Raw genomic sequence first — 21,982 nt, 5'->3', positions numbered from 1 at the left:
CTTCACTTGTTATGAAAAAATAAACTCTTAACGAGTATAGCTTAGTGGTTAGTGACATTTATATATAGTCAGCTAGGTTATTGAATTTTTTTTATTTAACTCCATTGGGAATAGTCCAAAACCTAAAGGATGAGAGACCATGAGTGGCATGAGCAAAGATTCTAAAATCAAAGAGCATAGCCTGAATATACACTCGGGTTAATTACACTTCACCCCTAAATCTATACCGCAATTGCACTTTGCCTCTATGAATAAAAAAAATTCACAGTTTACCTCTTTGAAAGATTCCACCATATAAAGGTTGGGGTAGAATTTTATTTTTATAAAATAACATTCCTCTAGGGGCGGTGGCTAAGCCAGGATCTTCGGTCATAGGATACAATAATTTATATTAAATTTACAACTTGTGGTTTGTGAACTTTTAGCTCAACTAAATGTTTCTCATAAGGTTAATAGACATGAAGTAATTTATTCAATATTGCCAAAATAAAATAAGAATTGTGTATAGGTTGTCATTTATTATGCATTTAATAGTTATCAGGTCATCTAATGGTATAAAATTATACAATAGTTAATATTATGCATAAATCTATGAGATGTACATTGATATATACAATAGAAAATTAATGTGTATTTGGCCAAACGATCCAATGAATTTTCAATTTGCTTGTAATTTATATGCTTAGACACATAAGTGGAGTTCAATATTAAGCAAAATAAGGTTAATTAGAAAGGACTTACAAATAGTACTATTATTATACTTTCTTTCAAGGTTTCATTGTAGAAATGGAGAAGGCAACTGTAAAAAATTCCAATAGTTTCAAAGGGGGCAATGGTTCTGTCCCCATCGGTCCCCCATAAGCCCAGTTAGGCCTTCCCCTAGTTAGATTAGGATAGAGTAGAGTAGGGATGACGATTGACCAAAAAATAAAAATAAAAATAAAAACTCTAAACTTTGTATAGGTTGTTCTGTAGCTTTCAAAATATTAAGGCAATGTGGGACGAAGATTAGAAAAATGTTCCGTCAATCATGATATTTTCTTGACTTACAATAATATTTCTTTTCATTTTCCACACTAACTTCAGCAATAGAAAAGAATCTTAAAGGCACATTACATTTTGTTTCAAGCGTTTAGTTGCCCAAACAAATGAAGTTAGGTATGTAAAACATATTCCAACAACAAATGTTCAATCAAGAGTCATAATTGTCATTTTACAATGGGTTTTTCTAATGGGTACCCAACTAACACGCCTAAATTTCATTCAACTTACTATATTATATATATACTAGTCAGGAGGCCCTGCGCTTTACGCAGGGTGAGCATTCGTGACCCGTGTTAATAGTGCATTTGGGTGCTGATTTTCTATTTTTTTTGTGTAATGTGGTGTATGAATTGATGCAGAAAAATATTTTACAATATGTAAAATAATTGCAAGGTAGTTAGTTTTTATTGAATGAGGGTAATTGGAAAGAATTGTTGGTAGGTTATCATATAGAATGTGATTTAATGTTGAAGTAAAAATATAGTAGTGTATGTATAGTTATGAAATTGGAGAATATGGGAATAGTATTAAAGGTTGAAAGGCATAACTTTATAGTTATTTTATGTTGGAGCAACTTTTACAAGTTCATTATCGAATATGTGCATTCAATATTCATTCATGCCTAAGTGGGTAATTATGAGAGTATAGCATGGTCAAATAATATGGTATCATAGCATTTTTTTCTATTCATAGGTTAAAAATTTATCTTCAACTTTGACGTCCCAACATTTGTATTGGTAATAGAAGATGATTATATTGTTTTTGTTTGGCAATATATTTGCAGTATCTTATGGCTAAAGTAAATTTATGTGCAATTTTTTTGTATGGCTTTGGGTTAATAAGTGTTTAAAAAAATTTGGCTTACTAAAATTTCCATCTCTGTGGGCTTGATAACTACATAAAATGTGAACTTTATGAGGAAACTTTCTCTTGCAGAAAAAATGCCTGCAATTGTTAAATAAATAAATAAATAGGAAGTTGTATTGTTGAACTCTGTGGATATATTTTATTATTAATTTTGTTACCATGTTGCTTTTGCATATGTGCTTTCAATAGGGATGATATTCCATTCGTAGAAGCTAGTGTAGTGATTTGGGTTGAAAATTTGAAGTCTAAATGTCATCACTCCAATGCAGAAAAAATATATTAGTGAATTTGGCTACAGATTGTGATCGTCAATGAATTTTTTTCATCCAGAGTTTTGAGGATTTTCATCTAGTTTTAGAAACCATATTTTGTTTCCAACTTTGAAAAGTGCTCTTCTTCTTATGTGTGGTTCCAAGTAATGTATAAATTTTGGTGGTATGACCTGCAATTAATATCTAAATACGTGTTAAATGTGTTTTGGAGAAAAATTGATGTAAATTAGGGAAATTTTATAAAATGAATACCAATGTATCATTGTGGTTCATCATACTGCATCAAGAATGCATTGATTGGAGAAACTGTAATGGACAAATAAAATAATAGTTAGTTATAAAGTAAGATGGATATATTAGGTTTTTATTTGTTTTAAATAGTAATTGTACTTGAATAAAGATGAACCGGTGGATATGATTGTATAAAAGAGGCAAAAAGATAGTGTTTTTACAATATAATTAAAATACTCATGATTATAATTGTGTAATAAAATATAAAGCTAAAAGCTCAAGGTATACCAAGAGCAAATGCTAAGAAGAGGTCTAAGAAAATAATCTAAATTTGGTAGAAACAACATTTTCTTTGCTTTAGCCAGCCAAAGTAGCAATGATTACATCAAAACTTCTTTGGATTTTTTTATGGATATATATTGTTTTATTTTCTTTATGAATACATATAAATGTCTATATAAGTTGAAACTCATTGTTCCACATAGAATTTACATTACATGGTATATTTTGTAACCGTCATTGGTTAGTACAATTTCAAATAAATTAGCCAAAGATACAGCAATCAACTAAAGTAGTTATTTGCCTATTCATGCAAAGCATTCACCCTTTTATATACTTTTATATATATGCGTGTGGTTCATAAACCAAACATTCGAAGAACTATTGGAATTACGAAATTAATTAAAAAATTAAAATATTGAAAACAAGAAAAAAAATTTTGAAAATGAGAAAGACAAATTCTAAGAATATAAAAGAAACTAGTAAATTATAGAAAATATAAAAGAAAAATTATGAGCATGCACATAGAGGACCTAAAGAATGGATCATTGATGCTAGGTCTAAGAAAAATTTCCAGAACAAACAAGTGAACAAAAGAAGGGAAACATCAACAAATAAAATAAGCATAATATACAACATAGACTTCTTGAGAATAAGCAAAAGAAATGCAACTCACTTGAGAAAGAAGTTTTGGAAACAAAAGAAAACAATAAAAGCAAAAAACAAAGTACTACAACAAGCAGTATAAAGAAAAAAGATACTAAGGGACATAAAATAGCAGAGAGACAGCAATTTGTTATTCTGCAAAAGAGTAAATAAATAAAAAGGTAAAATTGATAAAAAAAAAAAAAATCAACAAACAGCATCATTAACAAAAAGAAAAATCTATAACTGCATATCTTTCTAATAAGTTTGCAAATGACAAAAACAAATCAAAAATATTAAGAAGCGGGCAGTTTAGACGGATGTGTGTTTTTTTTTTTTTTGGAAGTACCATGAGCATTTAATGCAGGGGCAAAGGCGGCACTGTAAGTGGCAAACAAAAAGACAGAAAATTTTACCTGCTCCACGCTCCACAGAAAATGTAGCACAATAGCGGGTAACAAAATTACCGATTGGCCAGGGGAAGGGAAGCAGAAGCATAAACAATTAGTGAAAGGGAAAAGAAAGGGGCAAAAAAAGTACCAGAGAATAGGCAATGCCATAATACAATACAAGGCAAAAAAGTAACACATGATATATAGCATTGCAAATATAAAAGTAAGTCAGAGTCAATTAGTCAAACAGTGAAGCTTCTAACAAAAGGAGCTTAGAAACAAAAACTGATGTTTGCGGTCCACAAAAGAGAACAATAAAAAATAGGGCCAAAGAAGAAGTAAATTACGAAGCAGCCAAACAACTTGTAACATAGATCTTGGATCAAGGCAAAAATGAATGACATAGGCGGAAAATAGGAAACATTTTCAGGGTCTGTTTGTTTGGAAATAAAATGTTTTCCTTGGGAAAATATTTTCCGTGGAAGTAATTTTCCATGAAAATCATTTCCCTTTCATCATTTTCAGGCATTTGGTTAGCTTATTGAAAATATTTTCTTACTTCATTTTTCTGGTGTTTGTTTAACTTTTGAAATATTTTCACTTTTATCTCTATCTTTACTTTCTACATATTATAACTACATACTTCTTCCCATGCAAAATAAGAAAATTTATCTCATTGTTTAACTTTAAAAAATCTTGGAGAAATGTATATATGAATAAAAAATATCTCCTTAAGTAATAAACAAATTGCTGGTCATTTAGTATCAAATATCAATCACATGCAATGCTTATTGTGACATATATCTTGCACTCTCACTGCTGAAAGTTTCTCTAGAAAAAAATGTCCCTATTATACATAATTAATTACTAGCATAGGATGAGCAGGATGAGGTTTCTTTTTTATTTTGAATATACTAGGGGGAGGGTTGGGTTGGGTGGCACGGGGGAGGGAGTGTAAGGAAAAGATCTTGGGTTCGAGTCCTCCTGTTTACACTAAAAAAAAAAAAAGAACATACTACAAGATGTTTTCAGTAAGTTTGGAACATATTACAGGTGAGATGCATGCATTTCGGAAAACAACTTCAGTAAGTTTGGAAGGGAAGTTGTTTTCCATAAGATGAGTGAAAATATTTTACATAAGAAAATGTTTTCAGTAACTTTTGTGCAACCAAACACGGGAAATTAGAAAAATATTTTCCTGGAAAATATTTTCACCTTAAACAAACGGACCCCTAAGGCTAAAGCAATACCTCCAAATCCATGACACCGAGCAAATGGACCATAATAGGGCAAACAAATTGACCAATGGCCAAATAACCAACCAAGACACTTTTTTATTGTTCATTCAAGCAACACCCACTTTTATATAGTTAGATATATATACACACACATACTAAAATTTATTATCATTTCTTATATTTATATACTTTTTTTAATTAATTTTACTTTTTCAAAATTCGAACATCTTAAGTATATTTTAACGAGTACCCATGGCACCCTTAGATGACTCTTTCACAATTAATAGTAACGCAACATGCACCTACTCTGTCATATGCAAAATGTTTTCTACTTGTTTCTATAATGATTTTTAGCTTTTTACCTCTTTATTACTTTGAATATAGTAAGGCACAACCTTAGACATGTTACAATTACATATTTTAAATAAAATTCATTACATCTTGCCAGCTTATTGTAGATTTCTTTGTTTAAATACCCTTTTTTTTAACTTTTTCTGCAAATTTATTTGGTTATTGACAAATAAAAAAAGAATGAAAAGGATCAGTGCGTTCAAGCTTTTGTTTTATTGTATAAATTTTGTTTCAATAAAGAAATATAATAAATATATTAAATAAGGAAAAATGCATGATTTAAAAAGTATTCTTTTTTGTCGGATATTAGAATAAATTAAAAAAATGAGTTTTTTGCCAAAATAACCATTTTTTTTCAAAAAATATTCATACAATGATTCAACTCCAAATTTTATTACTAATCTCATCTTCTGACCTTATCCCTAATAGGAACCAACCTAAAATCAAAACTAAAACTTCGGAAAGAATTAATTGAATGAACAGAGTGATGGAGACACCTTTCCTCAGCCCTACATGCTATTCCCCCCATATAGCCATATGCACAATGAGTTCCCATTCAATGCAGTATGACAAAATCAAAACTAAAACTTCGGAAAGAATTAATTGAATGAACAAGTGATCGAGAGTTTTGTACAAACATACTAATAATTTCAATATTGCTAGATTTGTAGTGAGCTTTTTCTTTTTTTTTTTTTTAATAGGAAAGAGAGCATCAAAAAGAGAAAATCACCACAACTGGAATGGAGATGAACAATCAAAATTTTAGACTTTGCTTTCGTGTTGGTATAATTCCAATTTCCCTAGATTTGTAGTGAGTTTTTCCTTATTTTCCTTTTTTTTTTAATAAGAAGTAAAGCATTACAAAGAGAAAATTACTGCAATTGGAATGGAGATGAACGGTCAAATTTTAGATTTTGCTCTCATCTTTGGAAATATCGTCAGGGTTATGTTAATTATTCAAAACTTTTGCTCTCATATTTGGAAATATTGTCAATTTTATGTTAAGTATTCAAGACTTTTTTGGATAGTACAGTGACAAGTAAAGGCAGAAAGAGTATTATAGTAAAAAAGGAAAAGATAGATTCAGAATAGAGTATTATAGTCATGTAGGAGATTTTTGGGCCATATTAATGGCTAATGAAAGGTTTTGCCCTTTTTCTCATTTCCATTTGAATTTGATCGAATGGATAACAGAAAAGGTTGTTACTAAGGATGGCAATGCGCGGGTACCCGCCTTGCGGAGGGCTCTTGTGGCAGGAGTTGGGGCAGGGGCGGGGGTGGGGGGAATTTTTCCCCCCATTTAGAAACGGGGCGGGGGGCGGGGAATTATACCTCTGCCCCGCCACCCGCAAAAAAAAAAATAAATATATATGTATATAATTATATATATAATATTTAATTTAATTAGTTATAAACTTATGATAATGATATTATTAGTTATATGTATTATATAATGTATATTAATATATGCAATATAATTGATATTATCAATTATACTAATAATTATATATGTCTACTAATAGAATTTATTTTTTTTATTTTTTTTATTTTATAAAAACAAACCTGTTTTATTCATCAAAACCAGAACACAACGCCAAGGAATCATCCAGATCCCTACATCCTAAGAGAAAAACGAAAACTACAAAAATTCTGCATGTCCAGAGATAAAAGCCCCCTGGAGCGCAGGGGCAACTGAGACGCTGACGTGAAAATAGATCGAGAGCCACACTCCACCCCAAACGTTGCGAGCGAGTCCGCCACCATGTTCCCCTCCCGGTAGCAATGACCAAACTGATGGCCAGCAGAAGTAACCAGACGAACAGCACGAACAACTGGCCGAATCACCGCAGGAACCCCCCAAACCCCCTTTAAACAATTGACTAAGACCAAGCAATCAGATTCAACAAACATCTGCGAAATCCCTAAGCTGTACCCCAGCTGAAGCCCTAACAAGAGAGCCCGAGCCTCAGCCTGCAGGGAATCCAGAGAGCCAAAAGAATCCGCAAAAGCAATAATGAGTTTTCCCCTCGAATCCCTAATCACCCCACCGCCCCCACTACCACCGACCGTAGAACAACCGTCAGTGTTAAGCTTAAAAGAACCCTCCACAGGGAAAGTCCACCTCACCGCCTTAGCTACTAACACCCTTCTGGCCGAAGACAAAACCTCTAGGAACCCCTCCCACTGGCAAGGCAAAAGCGCGATCCCTGGAAAGTGGATTTGAGCTAACCTTTGCAATTCGGAACAGATAGAAACCCGAACCTGAACCCCAGAAACCTTGCACCCCTCAAACCTGGATGCATTCCTGGCACGCCATAAGAACCATAGAATAAGGACCGGAAGAATCCGGGACACCCAGCGGAGCGCCTTCCCTTTAACAGGGGACATCCACCAATCAGAACATCGAGACCTAACGGCCACACCTCGTACAGACACTCCTAAGGAGCGCTCAAAGAACATCCAAGTCACACCCGCCAATTGACCAGTAGAGAACACATGCTGCAACGTTTCACCTTGGGCCGGCAAGCAACAATGACACTTAGAAGGACCATGAATCTGGAATTTCCGCAGCACATCATCCACTGGCAGATGGCCATTTAGTAAACGCCACATGAAGAAGGAAAATTTCCGTGGAACGGACGACTGCCAAATATAGGAACACACCCAGGAGCGAGCCCGAGCCGGGCGAACAAGCTGATAAGCAGACCTCAACGAAAAAACCCCTGAGGGATCCAAGCTCCAGACCAAAGCATCCGGGTCCGATCCAAAACAAAAGAAGGACCCCTGAACCATTTCTATAATCTCCGAGGGGAACCCCGCTAAAGCCAAGTAGTCCCATTGACCCTCTCGTAAAAAATCCGAGACCATCGCATTTGACGCCAAATCAGGATACCGCCATGCCAAAGGGCCCAAACCACTCCAGTTGTCCCACCAAAAAGCCACCTCTCCCCTAGACAGATCCCACTTTAACCATTGCTCCATCGACGACCGGACCCCAAGCATACGCTTGCAACTAGCAGACAGCTGAGCAGGAAACGGAGCTTGATTCGGGTGTCGAGACCCAAAATATCGTGCTCTCATAAATTTCGCCCAAAGAGATTGACCACACCGAAACATCCACCATAATTTACAGGAGAACGCCGCAACGACCGCCTGGAGGGACCGAAACCCAACCCCCCCTTCCTCCTCCGGGAAGCAAATCTTCTCCCACTTCGCCCAATGACGTTTGGCACCAAATTCCGATTCGCCCCAAAAGAATCTAGCAACCATCCGCTCGAGGTCAGAGATAACCCCCCTTGGAGGTTCCAAAACTGCCAGCATATGAATCGGCATGGACGACAATACATGCTTAATAAGCAATGCCCGCGCACTCATTGATAACCATCGGCCCTGCCAAGATGAAATTCGGTGAGATACTTTGGAGAGTAACTCAGCGAATAAAGACCTCACTCTTCTCCCCCCAAACAATGGGCAACCCAAATAGGTTACTGGCAAACTCTTAGCGGGGAACCCAGTGACCTGCGCAATTAACCTCCTACGGACCAACGAGACCCTCCTATCTACCAAAAAACAGCTCTTCGCAACATTCACCAACTGCCCAGACACCCCCTGATAGCCCTCCAGCACCCGCATGACACACCCAAGGGACCGTTTACCACCGTTGGAGAAGATTATTACGTCATCTGCATAAGCAAGATGCATGAGAGGAGGGCATTCCCGCGTCACGAAGAACGGAGCAAACCTCGACTCCCCCGGTAACTCATTCAAGCTTCTAGACAACACCTCAGCTGCTATAGTAAATAAAGCCGGAGATAATGGGTCCCCTTGCCGTAGACCCCGAGACGAACGGAAAAAACCACACGGCTTTCCGTTAACCAATACTGAGAAGTGGAACGAAGAAATTAACCTCCAAACCATATCCAGCCATTGCTCCCCAAACCCAAACCTACGCATGACCTGGATCAAGAAATTCCACGATACCCGATCATATGCCTTGGCCATGTCCAATTTAAGGATAACATTGGATCCCCGTACCTTCTTCCCCAAGGCTGAACACATCTCTAAGGCCAAAAGTATGTTATCCGATATCTGGCGACCCTTCACAAAGCCACTCACGCTCCAAACGTCGCGCCAACAGCTTAGACATAATTTTATTAACAAAGTTACACAAGCTGATAGGGCGAAAGTCTGAGAAGGATGACGGCCCAGGAGTCTTAAGGATCAGGGCCAACCACGTAGCAGTGTACCCCCAAGACAGCTCCGCACCTACAAAAAAATCACAAACAGCCCGATAAACCTCCCCCTTCACAATATCCCAACATGAAGTGAAGAATGATCCTGTGAAACCATCCGAACCCGGACTACTACCACCATCTAGTTGAAAAACCACAGCCTTGACTTCCTCCTCCGTCGGAAACTGCTGGAGCTCCATGTTATCTTGCACAGTGATAACCGAAGGTATAACCTCTAGCATTGAAAGATCCATCGGCCCATGTCCTGGTTGTGACAAAATGTCCGCAAAGAAAGTGGTCGCCATCTCTTCAATCCTGGAGGGCTCTTCCGTCCATACCCCATTTGTATCCTTCATCCGATGGATGAAAGACCGAGCCCTCCGCTGCTTTACTTGCGCATGGAAGAATTTGGAATTGGCATCGCCTTCCCTAAGCCACCGAAGCCGTGCCTTCTGACGCCAGTAAGCGGCCTCCCGTAACAGGGACATCTTGAGCGCCCCTTGCGCCCAGAGGAGCTGGAATTCACCCGCCCCCGAGGGACACTCCTCCAAAGAGCGTTCCAGTGCTAACACTGTTGCCTCATCTTCCTTGACACGGTCAAAAATGTTGTCAAATGTCTCCTTATTCCATGTACGCAAAGCCTGCTTGACCGCCTTTAACTTCGCGAGTAGAACCCGAATGGGCCGCCCATCACACTCCACCTCCCACGCTTGACGAACTACATTATGAAAATCCACATGTGACCTCCAAACGTCCAAGAAACGAAAACTCTTAGGCGCCCCACCCATGGCCAAAGAACAAGACAATAACAAGGGGGAATGATCAGAGGCAACCCTATTCAAATGAGCCACCGTCGTGTTCACCCCTAAACTCAACCAATCCTGGTTAACGAGTACCCTGTCCAGGCATTTCCAAACCATGGCTCTGCCCCAACGATTATTGCACCAGGTGAACTGAGACCCAGAGAACCCTAAATCTGTTAACTCAGCACCCTCCATGAAACTCAGGAAAGGCTCCGACTCCCTAGCACGAAATGGGCGACCCCCTTTCTTTTCATTCGCCCCGACAATGACGTTAAAATCCCCTAAAAAAATTGCCGGCATCCCTTGAGGGCACACCTCTCCTAACTGTTGCCACAGCGCCTCCCTATCAAGAGAGGCACACGACGCATGGACAAAGACCGCTACAACAGAGCAACGAAAAATAGCATGTGTAACCTCCAACGCCAAGAACTGGTGTGAGGCGACCAACAAATCACACCTATAGTCTTGCCCGTACATCACCCAAATCCGACTCTCATCGTTGGAGATAGCATGACGAAAACCCAGCCTATTCCGAATAAAATCAAGCCGCTCGCGACCCGCCTTTGGTTCGCACATCGCTAACAAAGAAACCTGATGCATCCGCTTCAACTTCCTCAAACGTGCAATGGTGAGAGCATTATCCACTCCTCTGACGTTCCAAAACATAGCCTTAATCATGATCGTGGTCGTAGAAAGTAAGGGGGGGGTGAATCACCTTTTCTCCTATTGCGACGGCTCACCACCGTTTGCCACTCCTCTGGGTTTTCCAAAGCATCCAACCGCGTCTGCACCACATCCCTAACATCCGCCTTGCGAGGAGAAAGATTAAGGTTAGCGACCATAGCCCCCTGTTGCTCCCTCACCTCCACCCTGACCTGCTCCATTGAACCCGCCAGCTCAAGACCACCTCTCCCAAGCTCCCCCAATTCCAGGTCAGCCCCTATGGACGACTCATCGGAGTTGTCGATTACTTGATCAGCCAACCTGTGAATGAGGTTGTCAGCAGCGGAAGCAATCGCCTCCTCCACCAGCTCCGCCACCTGAAACGGGGACGACGGTGGATTGGCAGGCAGGACACCCAAATCTATTGTCAAAACTGGCGCAGCAGCTGACCCCAAACCTGATTCTAACTCACCCCTCGTCACAACCATACGTTCAAGCCCAAGCTGTTGGGGTTGTGCAGAAAAGATCTGCTCTACATTCGCAGGCAACAGAAGAGCATCCGAGCACAACTTGCCTGATAATGTTCGTTCTAATGCCCGCGGCACAACCACACCTGCAAGCCCAGGTTGTTGGGACTGAGCCAAAGTGATCTGCTCCGCACCTTCAGTCGCAGGTAATAACGGAGCATCAGAGCCCATCCCTGAAACTGCTCCCTCCAAAGCCACAGGGAGCTCCTCCACCCCAGGTAAAACTGCAGCCCCACTGCCATCAGCCGCATCTAGCGACTCCCCTGCACCCACCAGAGGCTTTGAAAATGCAATCAACTTACCCCCATCATCCAATTCTACAGCACAACCAGGGACCTTCAGAGTCGGCCCCTTTGACACTCGCATCTCTGGGAACTTCACATGGCAGTGGCCCTCCTCATGCCCATGACGATAGCAAAAACCGCAATACTTTGGAAGGCTCTCAGGGATCAATGGTTGCCAGAATCCATCTCCATCCCTCATGTCTACCCAAACTCTAGAGGGAAGCGACTTCAGCAGATCCACCTCCACACACACCCGCGCCACATTCGGACGAATAAAAGACGATGTTGCCTCAACAACAAACAGCGGGTTCCCCAGGCAGGAGACAATGTGAAACAAACATGGCTTGGCAAACAAATGGATAGGAAGCTTGGGTAATCTGAACCAAACGGGAACTAGGGACGATTCCCTATCGACATGAAACTTCGAACTCCACTTGAAAACCCGCATAGGACACCCATGAACATACCACACATTTCTTGTCCATACACGAAGAAAATCTGCCTCTCCATTAAATCGCAGCAAAACATGTCTAGCGTCTAATAAACCAACAGACACTGAGTCCTTCAGATCAAGCATAGAGAAAAACATACGCAATTCAGGCAAAAGGGGACGGCCCGTGGAAAACTTCCCAACCAACGTGAAGCGGAACGGCGACGCCACAACAGCAATATCTGCCGCATTGAAGACCACCGCAGGCTCTCCATGATGGGTGGAGACAGCCGCCTGGACCTTCACCACCTCCGGCGGCAACCGATCTTGGAACAAAGCAGAAAATGCCTTCTTCTTGAACGTAGGGGAAGAAGACAGACCCCCACCCTGAGATGAGGGGGCAGCCGCGGCTGCCATGCACGAGGAACCAGAGAACCCTAAATTTCTAAAACAGGAAACCCGAGAGAGAAAAATAAAATATTTTTTTCGTCTCTTCCCATTAAGTTCTTGATTATTAAAACATGCATTGAATTTACTTTCTTTATAATAAGACCGGTAAATTTAAATTATAAAAGTATAAATTTTCCATACCCGTGGTTTTAGGAAAATCTTTTAACACAATGTTAAATTTACCATCTTATTTCAACTAATCTTATTAAAACTACCACTTTCCTGCAGGCCAAGTGATAATTTTAACAAATTAATTGCTTACTTAATTAGATGTTATTCATTTAATCACTAGGCATTTATATGATTAAAATTCTAAGCAACACGCATATAAGATGCTGTGGCCACTCTTAAATACAAGATGCAAAAATCTTTATGATAGCATCTAAATAGGTGACAAAAATGAAAGGTTGATAGATATCACAAATTATACTTTTAAATAATTAGGTGAAAGTGCAGCAAACAAACAAACTGCCAATGCCAATTTCAGGAGGCATGGAGTCATTTAAATAGAACTCATAAAATGCCCCAAAAGTAAAGTTCAACCTTTATGATATTTTAGCATACATAATGCAAAGTCAAAAGGCAAAAATATACTAACCATAACTCATGCAAGATATAATTAGTTACGTTGTCATATACAAGCATAACCAAATGAAGATAAAAAATCATACTAACAATATATGTACGATACACACTTGCATGACCAAATAAATCATCACAAGGATGATACATATACATGGGATTAGCCATTAATTCTCAATCATTGAGATAATGGATACATAGATCCCATGGCAAATTGGATTTGATTCTCACATTGCCAACAAACCATGAAGTTATATGTTAGACAACATGGTTAGAGGGCGGCTCTGATACCACATGTAAACCAAATAATTACAAATAAATTGTACTATGTAGCAGAAATTTAAATGATTTACGTCCATTCATTGTTGAATAGAGATTAATCCTTAAAACTCCCTTATCTTCTTGCCTTGTTCTTGTCTATGTGGACAAAGAAACTACGTAGATGTGTAGAAGAAGAGAAAAGTAGAAAGAGAATTTAGAGTAAGAATCTTCTAATCTGTGCCTAACCAAAAAGATGAAATACTACAGGCTTTTTATAGGTTAGGCTAGGGACTCTTACTGGTAAATATAAAAATTCCTAGGATTTCCTTCCATCGAGGAAATCTTGCCAAAATTCATAACTGAAATAATATTTTTTAACTAATTGATTGATTTGATTGATTAGCTGATTGAATAAGACATCAATTAATAGTAGATATCAAGTAATCATTAACAAATGAAGACACTAATTAATTATTAACAAAATGTCAATCAATTAATTAAAATATCAATCACTTTAGAATCAATCATGTGGGTTATAATTACCAAAGAAGGCAGGTCTTACAAAACATTCCAACTATTGACCTTGAGGAAGCTGCAAGCTTGAACAAGCTGAAGTCATTGAGCAGATTATGAAGGCAAGCCAAGAATTTGGATTCTTTTAGGTTCATAGTACTGGTTATGTTTGAGCTGAAAAACTAAACATAATCCTTGATGATGATTGTCTAAGACCATCATTTTGAATGCATTATCAATCTTGCTACTCATAAGTAAATGCTATTAGTTCAGGTCATTAATCATGGAGTTCTTGAAGGCTTAATAAAGGAGACAATGAATGTTATCTAGGAGTTCTTTAGGTTGCTAGGCTTTTACTCCAATGACAGTCACATCAGCCAAATCTGCATAATCTTCTCAAGCACTATAAATTATCACGAAGAGTGATAATGTCACACACAATTGCCATCCTGTGGAGGATCATATTCAATCTTTGCCTGAAAAGCTTACTAGATATCGGTAAAGCCTCTACGTATGACCCAACTTATTTAAATAAGAATGAAGTCAGGAATTCCGTTACAATGATTAGCGCCACAATTCATACAACCTTTTTTCAGGGATGTCATAAGTACATATTGTGTTGAAGCACAGAAGTTTCTCTTGAGGATTTTGTATCTAATTTGTGAAAGATTGGGACTTATAACTATGGGCTAACCAAAGTTCAGCTATTCTTAGACTGGGAATGCCAGAACACTATGATCTTAATCTCATAACTATGTTTCATCAATGCACAATACTTGGACTTTAGTTCTACAAGGAAGAAAGTAGTTGGTTGTCATTTGTAGCCTCCTATTAAATGTACATATTATCCTGAAGCTCATTGAACTATAATTCTTGCCAATAATCATGTATACCCCCTGCTAGGTATCCATCTTTTTTGTAAATGGTACGGGTAATTAGTAATGATTTGTTCAAAAGTCCTAAAAATTGAGTGGTAACAAACACCAAAGCTTGAACAACCATCACAAAATTCTTGGCTCCATCTAATGATATCGTAGTAGAACCTACAATGGCTTTGACTGTCAAAGGAAATCCTCCTATTATACTTTATAGAGCTTTCACATACAAACAGTTTCGTAGCTCCTAGCTACCTTGGGAAAGATATTACCAACGCTCTAAATGCTCTGGAATGCGTAAGCATACAGTGAATGATCATGGTGTTTGTATGTTGACAAGTGTCTGTTTTATCCAATAGTTTGTACATATTTTAGTTTATTCATAGTTAATTTCGAGCTCATTAGACAATGTGAATGACAATTTTGACAATATTTGATATCCTTGAATAACTTTGAGAAGACTTGTGAATTCATCATTTTTACTTGTTAAACATTGTCATTTTTGGTAGGGATGAATGAGCAAAGACTATATGGGGCCGTTTACAAAAAGCCATCACCGGATTGGATGAGAGTATACGGGACCAAATAGTGAATTCAAGTCAGATACCAAATCGGATACCCGTTAGAAGGTTTTGCAAGAGAAAGGGTGTTCAGTAGTATACAACGTCAGATTGAAGAAGTGAAGCTAGATAATCACGCCAGATACTCGTCAGAGGATTTTTCGAAGAAGAATGTTTAGCAGTATACAGCATCAGATAGTGAAATTCGTTTTAAATACTGCATCGGATATTTAGGTGGAAAAAAGCTGTAACTTGCACAACTTTTAATCCTTCTTTCTTGTAGCATCAATGATGATTTGGCAGCTACTTTTTGGACCTAAGACATCAATTTTTGTCAACTTTATGTCATTCCATCTCAACTTTGTGACTCTTCAAGACAAAGAGGCTTCTTGTGGAAGATTAGAAGGGACGTGAAAAATATAAATAAAGAAACCTTTAGTCTTAGAAGGAGTTTTTTGAGATTTTTAGTTTTCTAGTTAGTTTTAGAGAGGGAGAGAACTTTAGAGTAAAAGAGAGCAACAAAAGGGGTTGTGTCTTGCCCTTTGAGGCAAGACACAAACCCACAACACTTATAGCTTTCTTTTTTATTTTTATTAATTTATAGGATTGGTTATAGGACTTGTGCTGTGCATTCACTCTTGTATTGGTTCAATAAGGAGGCCGATGGAGATGAAGATGGAGATGCTCAAGAAGCTCAAGTGACAAGGGTTTTTCTTCTCTCCACCTCTTTATCTTTGTATTGGATTATAAATTTGTTAATGCAAGTTTTGGATATTATGTTTGTGATGTTGTTTTAAAATTTATGCCTTGACTATTTGGTTGAACTATCTATATTTTCTATGCGTTGATTTTTTAATTATTTTGGGCTAGTATCTTGATTAAATTATTTAGCACTTTTGATCTTAAAATCATGATTAATTGACCATTGATTATGATAATCTCAAGGTGTTAGATTTGTAATAAAAATTGAAATTTGACGCTAATTCATAGAAGTGTTAAACTTAGGGAGTACACTTGCGAAAGTAGAGGTGCACCTTTGTGGCTTTTTTTGTAGTAATTTCATATAAGTAAATGAGTTTATAGTTGATTTCATAGCCACAAAAGTAGATATGGATTAATTACAGATATAGTTGGTACATTGACGAAAACGGGTGTCACATACACAAGGAAATTACTCGATGACTTAACCGAGATTTTAGTATTCAATTAGTTGAAAAGTTGCACTAGCATGAGTAGATAGGGATTCCACTAGTGGGGGAGCTTTTATCTGTATTTTCTTCATATTAATAATTTAGATTTGTTGATTTTAATTTGTTAGTAGTCTAAATAATAGAGAAACTTTAGTAGTACCAATAATTGTCTGTCTTCCTTATGGGTTCGACCCTAATTACCCTATACTCGCTCACGACCCTTATGCTTGTTGAAAATCGCGTGTGGGATAGTTTAGGAAATAATAAATTCAAAACTTGACTGTGAATTGAGATTTATTATTGTATGTATATCCCGCGCACGTCAAGTTTTTAGTGCAGTTGTCGGGGAAGATTTATAGCAATATCAGCATGAAGAGTGACTCTATTAGTTTAGATATTTTTACTTGATTTCTTGTACTATTTTGTCCTTTTTTTTTTTTGTTTGTGTGTGTGTATTTCATTTTGTTATATTTTATTTTTATTTTTGTCGAGTGTGTTACTAGTAACTATATTTCTTGCCTAATCTTGCTTTTGAGATATTTGAAAGCATTTTTAGGAAATGAGAAGGATAAATTTTTTTGGAGGACAATACTTGAGAGGAGGAAGAGAAGAAATGTATCCCCCGTGCTTTCAAGGCTATAACAATAAAGGAATTCATGAAAATCTTGCAGGTATGTCCTTTGATGATGACACGTGGAGGTTGAATGCTAAATTGGACAATTTGATGCATTTTGTTGAGCAATATAGGAATGTTAATGTTTTGAATTCCAATTATGTGGTTTGCATCTTGTGTGGAGGTTATCATGCGGATTATCAATGTATGCAAGTACAACATGTAGATTACTTTGATGAATTTGAGTATGGCACTTCTTATGTTGATCACCATGACCCTAATTGGGGTAATATGCATTATTATGGTTGATATGATCATTGTGCTTCTAGTGATTTTAAATTTTTTTATGATTTCCAACTTATTATGTCCAATATGATTCTAAACTATCTTGGGAATTGGCAATTGAGAAGTTGGCTAATACACTTTTTCTTGGGAAACTTTCTTGGGAGTTAGGTATAGAAAAATTGCTAATGAAATGGATCCAAAACTTGAAAAGCTAGTGAATGACATAGGCAACCATTTTGCTAGGATAGAGGATAGAATGGAAAAATTGACTTCATCCTTTGGTAGAATATATGACCAATTGCATGTTTTCTATGAAGTTGTGTCTTCAAATGAATGGAATACTAGCATAAATGGTAGAAATGTCATAAGTGAAGGTGGACGACATGTTGATGATCATGATGAATCTAATTGTGGTATTAATGAAGAAATGTCCACCTTGCATAATAATTTTTTTGGAACTAACCTTGAATCTCAAGGGATGAGTTTTAGTGGTTCATTTTTAACCCCTCTTGAGGAGTGCTTAGAAAATGCAAGTTCCAAAGATAAAATTGTCTAGTCAGTCCCTGTGGCAAGTCTATTGATGAGTCTTCAAGTGGTGCACATTCAAGGTGATATTTACCAAACACTTGAGATCGACATACCCCTTCCTACTCTCGTATCTTTTGGATATGTGGTTCATCCACTCGAACTACCATTTATAGATCCACCACGACCTAAATTGGTGGATTACTCTCTAACAAAACCTCCTTGGCAATGAGGCAAATTAGTCAAGCTAATGACTATAAATAAGCGTTTGTTGGGAGGCAACCCAACGATTTGTTAAATTTCTTGTCTTTTGGTGTATTTTAAGTGTGTTTGTTTTCATTTTATAAGTTTGAAGAATAAAGGTAAAATGAGCATTTTTAATAGATATTTAGAAACTAATGGCGCCCATCCACGACAAATCACCTACTATGTTAGGGGAGTATTCCTTTTCTTTCCTTTTACCTTTTTACATTGAGGACAATGTGTAAATTAAGTATGGGGGTAAGATTGGTTCGAATTGAATGCATCCCTTGGTATTCATGTGAAAATTGATATATTTGTTGAAAAATTTGGCAGTTGGAGATATTGGTATGTTTGAAATATTGAATTTTGGAATTATTGGGGGAAAGAATGGCTCAAATATAAGGCAAAACTTTGTCAAAATTTTTTTAAAAAACTTTAGTACCAATTGTGTCGATAGTTGTGTCATGCTTATTGATACGAGATTATGTGTAAGGTGCTTTGAGATTGCTGTTATGTAGGTGAAAATTTTTTATTTTTAGGAAACTTAATATCTTATAAAGTGGAGTTTATCATATTGAGATTTTCTTAAGTTTATGAAATGTATTGTTCTTGATTTATTTATGTAAGGTGTGTGATTGGTATGATTGATGAATGTAAAACTTTTCTTGTAATTTTCTCCTTAGTTCTAGTTTTTCCAAGGATCAAGTAATGTGTTTTTGCTTTCACAAAAGAAGAAAATGAAAATGTTATGATTATTGATTACATATGCATCTACTCCAATGATTTGAAACACTTAATAACTGGGGATCGACATCTACAAATGTTGATATTCGTGTAAAACGATGTTAGAATTAAGAGTATGCAAAGCAACAAGAGTTTGTGATTTAATCGAATAACCGGGGACATACATTTATCAATGTTTGTCTTCACACCAAAAGACAAGATCACTATTCGACTAAAGCTTGATGAAAAAAAATGAAAAAAAATGAAAAAAAAGTATGTGATCAAAGTGTGAAAGTTTTCCTAGTTTATTGTTCTTGTTTGTATAAGTTCTAAAGGATGGTTATAAGTTTAATTCTTACATTGGTTAATTATGCTAGTTGCATGGCAAGCATGATTAGATTAGGGTTGATACATGGTATTGGACTTGATCAAATGTTGTTATGATAAATTTTCCGTTGTTTGATATTATAGAGTACTAGAATTGGGATCCAAACCTTACATAGTAATTATCTCTTTTGTACCTTTACACATAAGTCTCCATTGTATGATACTCCATTTTTTGAAATCATTGATTTTGGATTACTTTTATGCATTGTTTAAGGACAAGTAATGATTCAAGTGTGGGGGGTGTGACAACTGACTATTTTGCCTAATAGTTTGTGTATATTTTAGTTTATTTATAGCTAATTTTGAGCTCATAAAATAATGTGAATGACCATTTTGACAATATTTGATATCCTTGAGTAACTTTGAAAAGACTTATGAATTCGTCCCTTTTACTTGTTAAAGTTTGTCATTTTTGGTGGGGATGAATGAGCAAGAACAATACGGGACCGTTTACAAAAAGTTATCACCGGATTGGATGAGAGTATATGAGACTAGATAGTAAATTTCAAATCAGATACCAAATCGAATACTCGTTAAAAGGTTTTGTAAGAGAAAAGGCGTTCAGCAGTATACAACGTCAGATTGAAGAAGTAAAGTCAGATAATTGCGCCGGATTCTCGTTAGAGAATTTTTCAAAAAAGAGTGTTTAATAGTATACGGTGCCGGATAGTGAAATTCGCTTCAGATACTGCGTCGGATGCTTAGGCGGGAAAAATCTGCAATTTGCATAACTTTTCATCCTTCTTTCTTGTAGCATCAATGACGATTTGGCAGTTAATTTTTGGACTCAGGACATCAATTTTTGTCAACTTTATGTCATTTCATCTCAACTTTTTGACTCTTCAAGACAAAGAGGTTTCTTGTGGAAGATTGGAAGGGATTTGAAGAATATAAGTAGAGAAACCTTTAGTTTTAGAAGGAGCTTTTTGGGAGTTTTAGTTTTCTAGTTAGTTTTAGAGAGGGAGAGAGTTTTGGAGTAAAAGAGAGAAACAAAATGAGTTATGTCTTGCCATTTGAGGCAAGACACAAACTCACAACACTTATAGCTTTCTTCTTCATTTCTATTAGTTCATAGGATTAGTTTAAACTTGTGTTGTACATTCACTCTTGTATTGGCTCAACAAGGACGCCGATGGAGATGAAGATGGAGAGGCTTAAGAAACTCTAGTGACAAGGGTTTTTCTTCACTGCACCTTTTTATCTTTGTATTTGATTCTAAGTTTGTTAATGCGAATTTTGGATATTATATTTGTAATGTTGTTTTAAAGTTTATGCTTTGGGTATTTGGTTGAACTATCTATGATTTCTATGTGTTGATTTCTTAATTATTTTGGGCTATTATCTTGATTAAGTTATTTAGCACTTTTGATTTCAAAATCATGATTAATTGGCCATTGATTATGATTATCTCAAGGTGTTAGATTTGCAATGAAAATTGAAATTTGACACAAGTTTATAGAAGTGTTAAATCTAGGGAGTACACTTACGAAAGTAGAGGTGCACCTTTGTGGCTTATTTTGTAGTAATTTCACAGAAATAAATGAGTTTATAGTTGATTTCATAGCCACAAAAGTAGGTATGGATTAGCTATAGATATAGTTGGTATACACCAGTGAAAGCAGGTATCACGCACGCAAGGAAATTACGCCATGACTTAACCGAGATTTTAGTACTCAATTAGTCAAGAAGTTGCACTAGCATGCGTAGATAGAGATTCCATTATCCGAAGAGCTTTCATTTGTATTTTCTTCCCTTTAGTAGTTTAGATTTATTAGTTTTAATTTGTTGGTAGTCCAAATAATAGAGAAATTTTAGTAGTACTATTAGTTGTACATCTTCCCTATGGGTTCGACTCTAATTACTCTATACTCGCCCAAGACTCGTACACTTATGAAAAATAGTGTGTGGGGTAGTTTAGGAAATAATAAATTCAAAATTTGACTGTGGATTGAGCTTTATTGTTGTATACATATCCCGCACATGTCATATGTCATTTGTCACGAAATAAAATACAACAAGAGTAACTCTGATGTGAAATATGCATGTTTTTCAATTAAATGTTCTAAAGATCAACCTTGCTAGGTTAATTTTCTCACTACCAATGTTGAATAAGTCATAAAGTTAATTTGGATCAACTTTTGTTTTTCAAAATACCTTCCTACTCCTTCCCATACCCTTTCAATCTTAATTGTTATGCACAAAATTTAAATCTTGAATCTGATAGCGAAGAAAATTCAAAGAGCTCTCCCCTAATCACTAGGCTGATGCCAATGATAACTTGGATCAGTGCATTACTATAAGAATGGTAAATTTATATCACTATATAAGAACGGTAAATATATGATTTCCTAAAGGTGCAAGGAAATCTGTCATTCAAAGATGTCATTGACAATGGTGAGTGGAATATAATCTTGTTGGGTCAATTGCTAACAGTGGAGGTTGTTCAAGAAATTGTGGGTATGGCTATTCCTTCTAGAGATGTTCCAGATGCCATGACTTGGGTTGTATCTACATCGA

General features: G+C 36.8%; 1 protein-coding gene across 1 annotated transcript; it reads right to left on the bottom strand.

Moving 5' to 3' along the window:
• Positions 1–9,397: 9,397 nt before the first annotated feature.
• On the bottom strand, positions 9,398–11,032 carry LOC113773831. Its single transcript, XM_027318435.1, has one exon. The coding sequence runs from the start codon at positions 11,030–11,032 to the stop codon at positions 9,398–9,400; it is 1,635 nt and encodes a 544-aa protein (XP_027174236.1).
• Positions 11,033–21,982: the final 10,950 nt, after the last annotated feature.

Source organism: Coffea eugenioides, chromosome 6, assembly GCF_003713205.1.
Source record: "Coffea eugenioides isolate CCC68of chromosome 6, Ceug_1.0, whole genome shotgun sequence".
In the NCBI taxonomy this organism is placed as follows: domain Eukaryota; kingdom Viridiplantae; phylum Streptophyta; class Magnoliopsida; order Gentianales; family Rubiaceae; genus Coffea; species Coffea eugenioides.
This window is presented reverse-complemented; position numbering and strand designations above follow the sequence as displayed.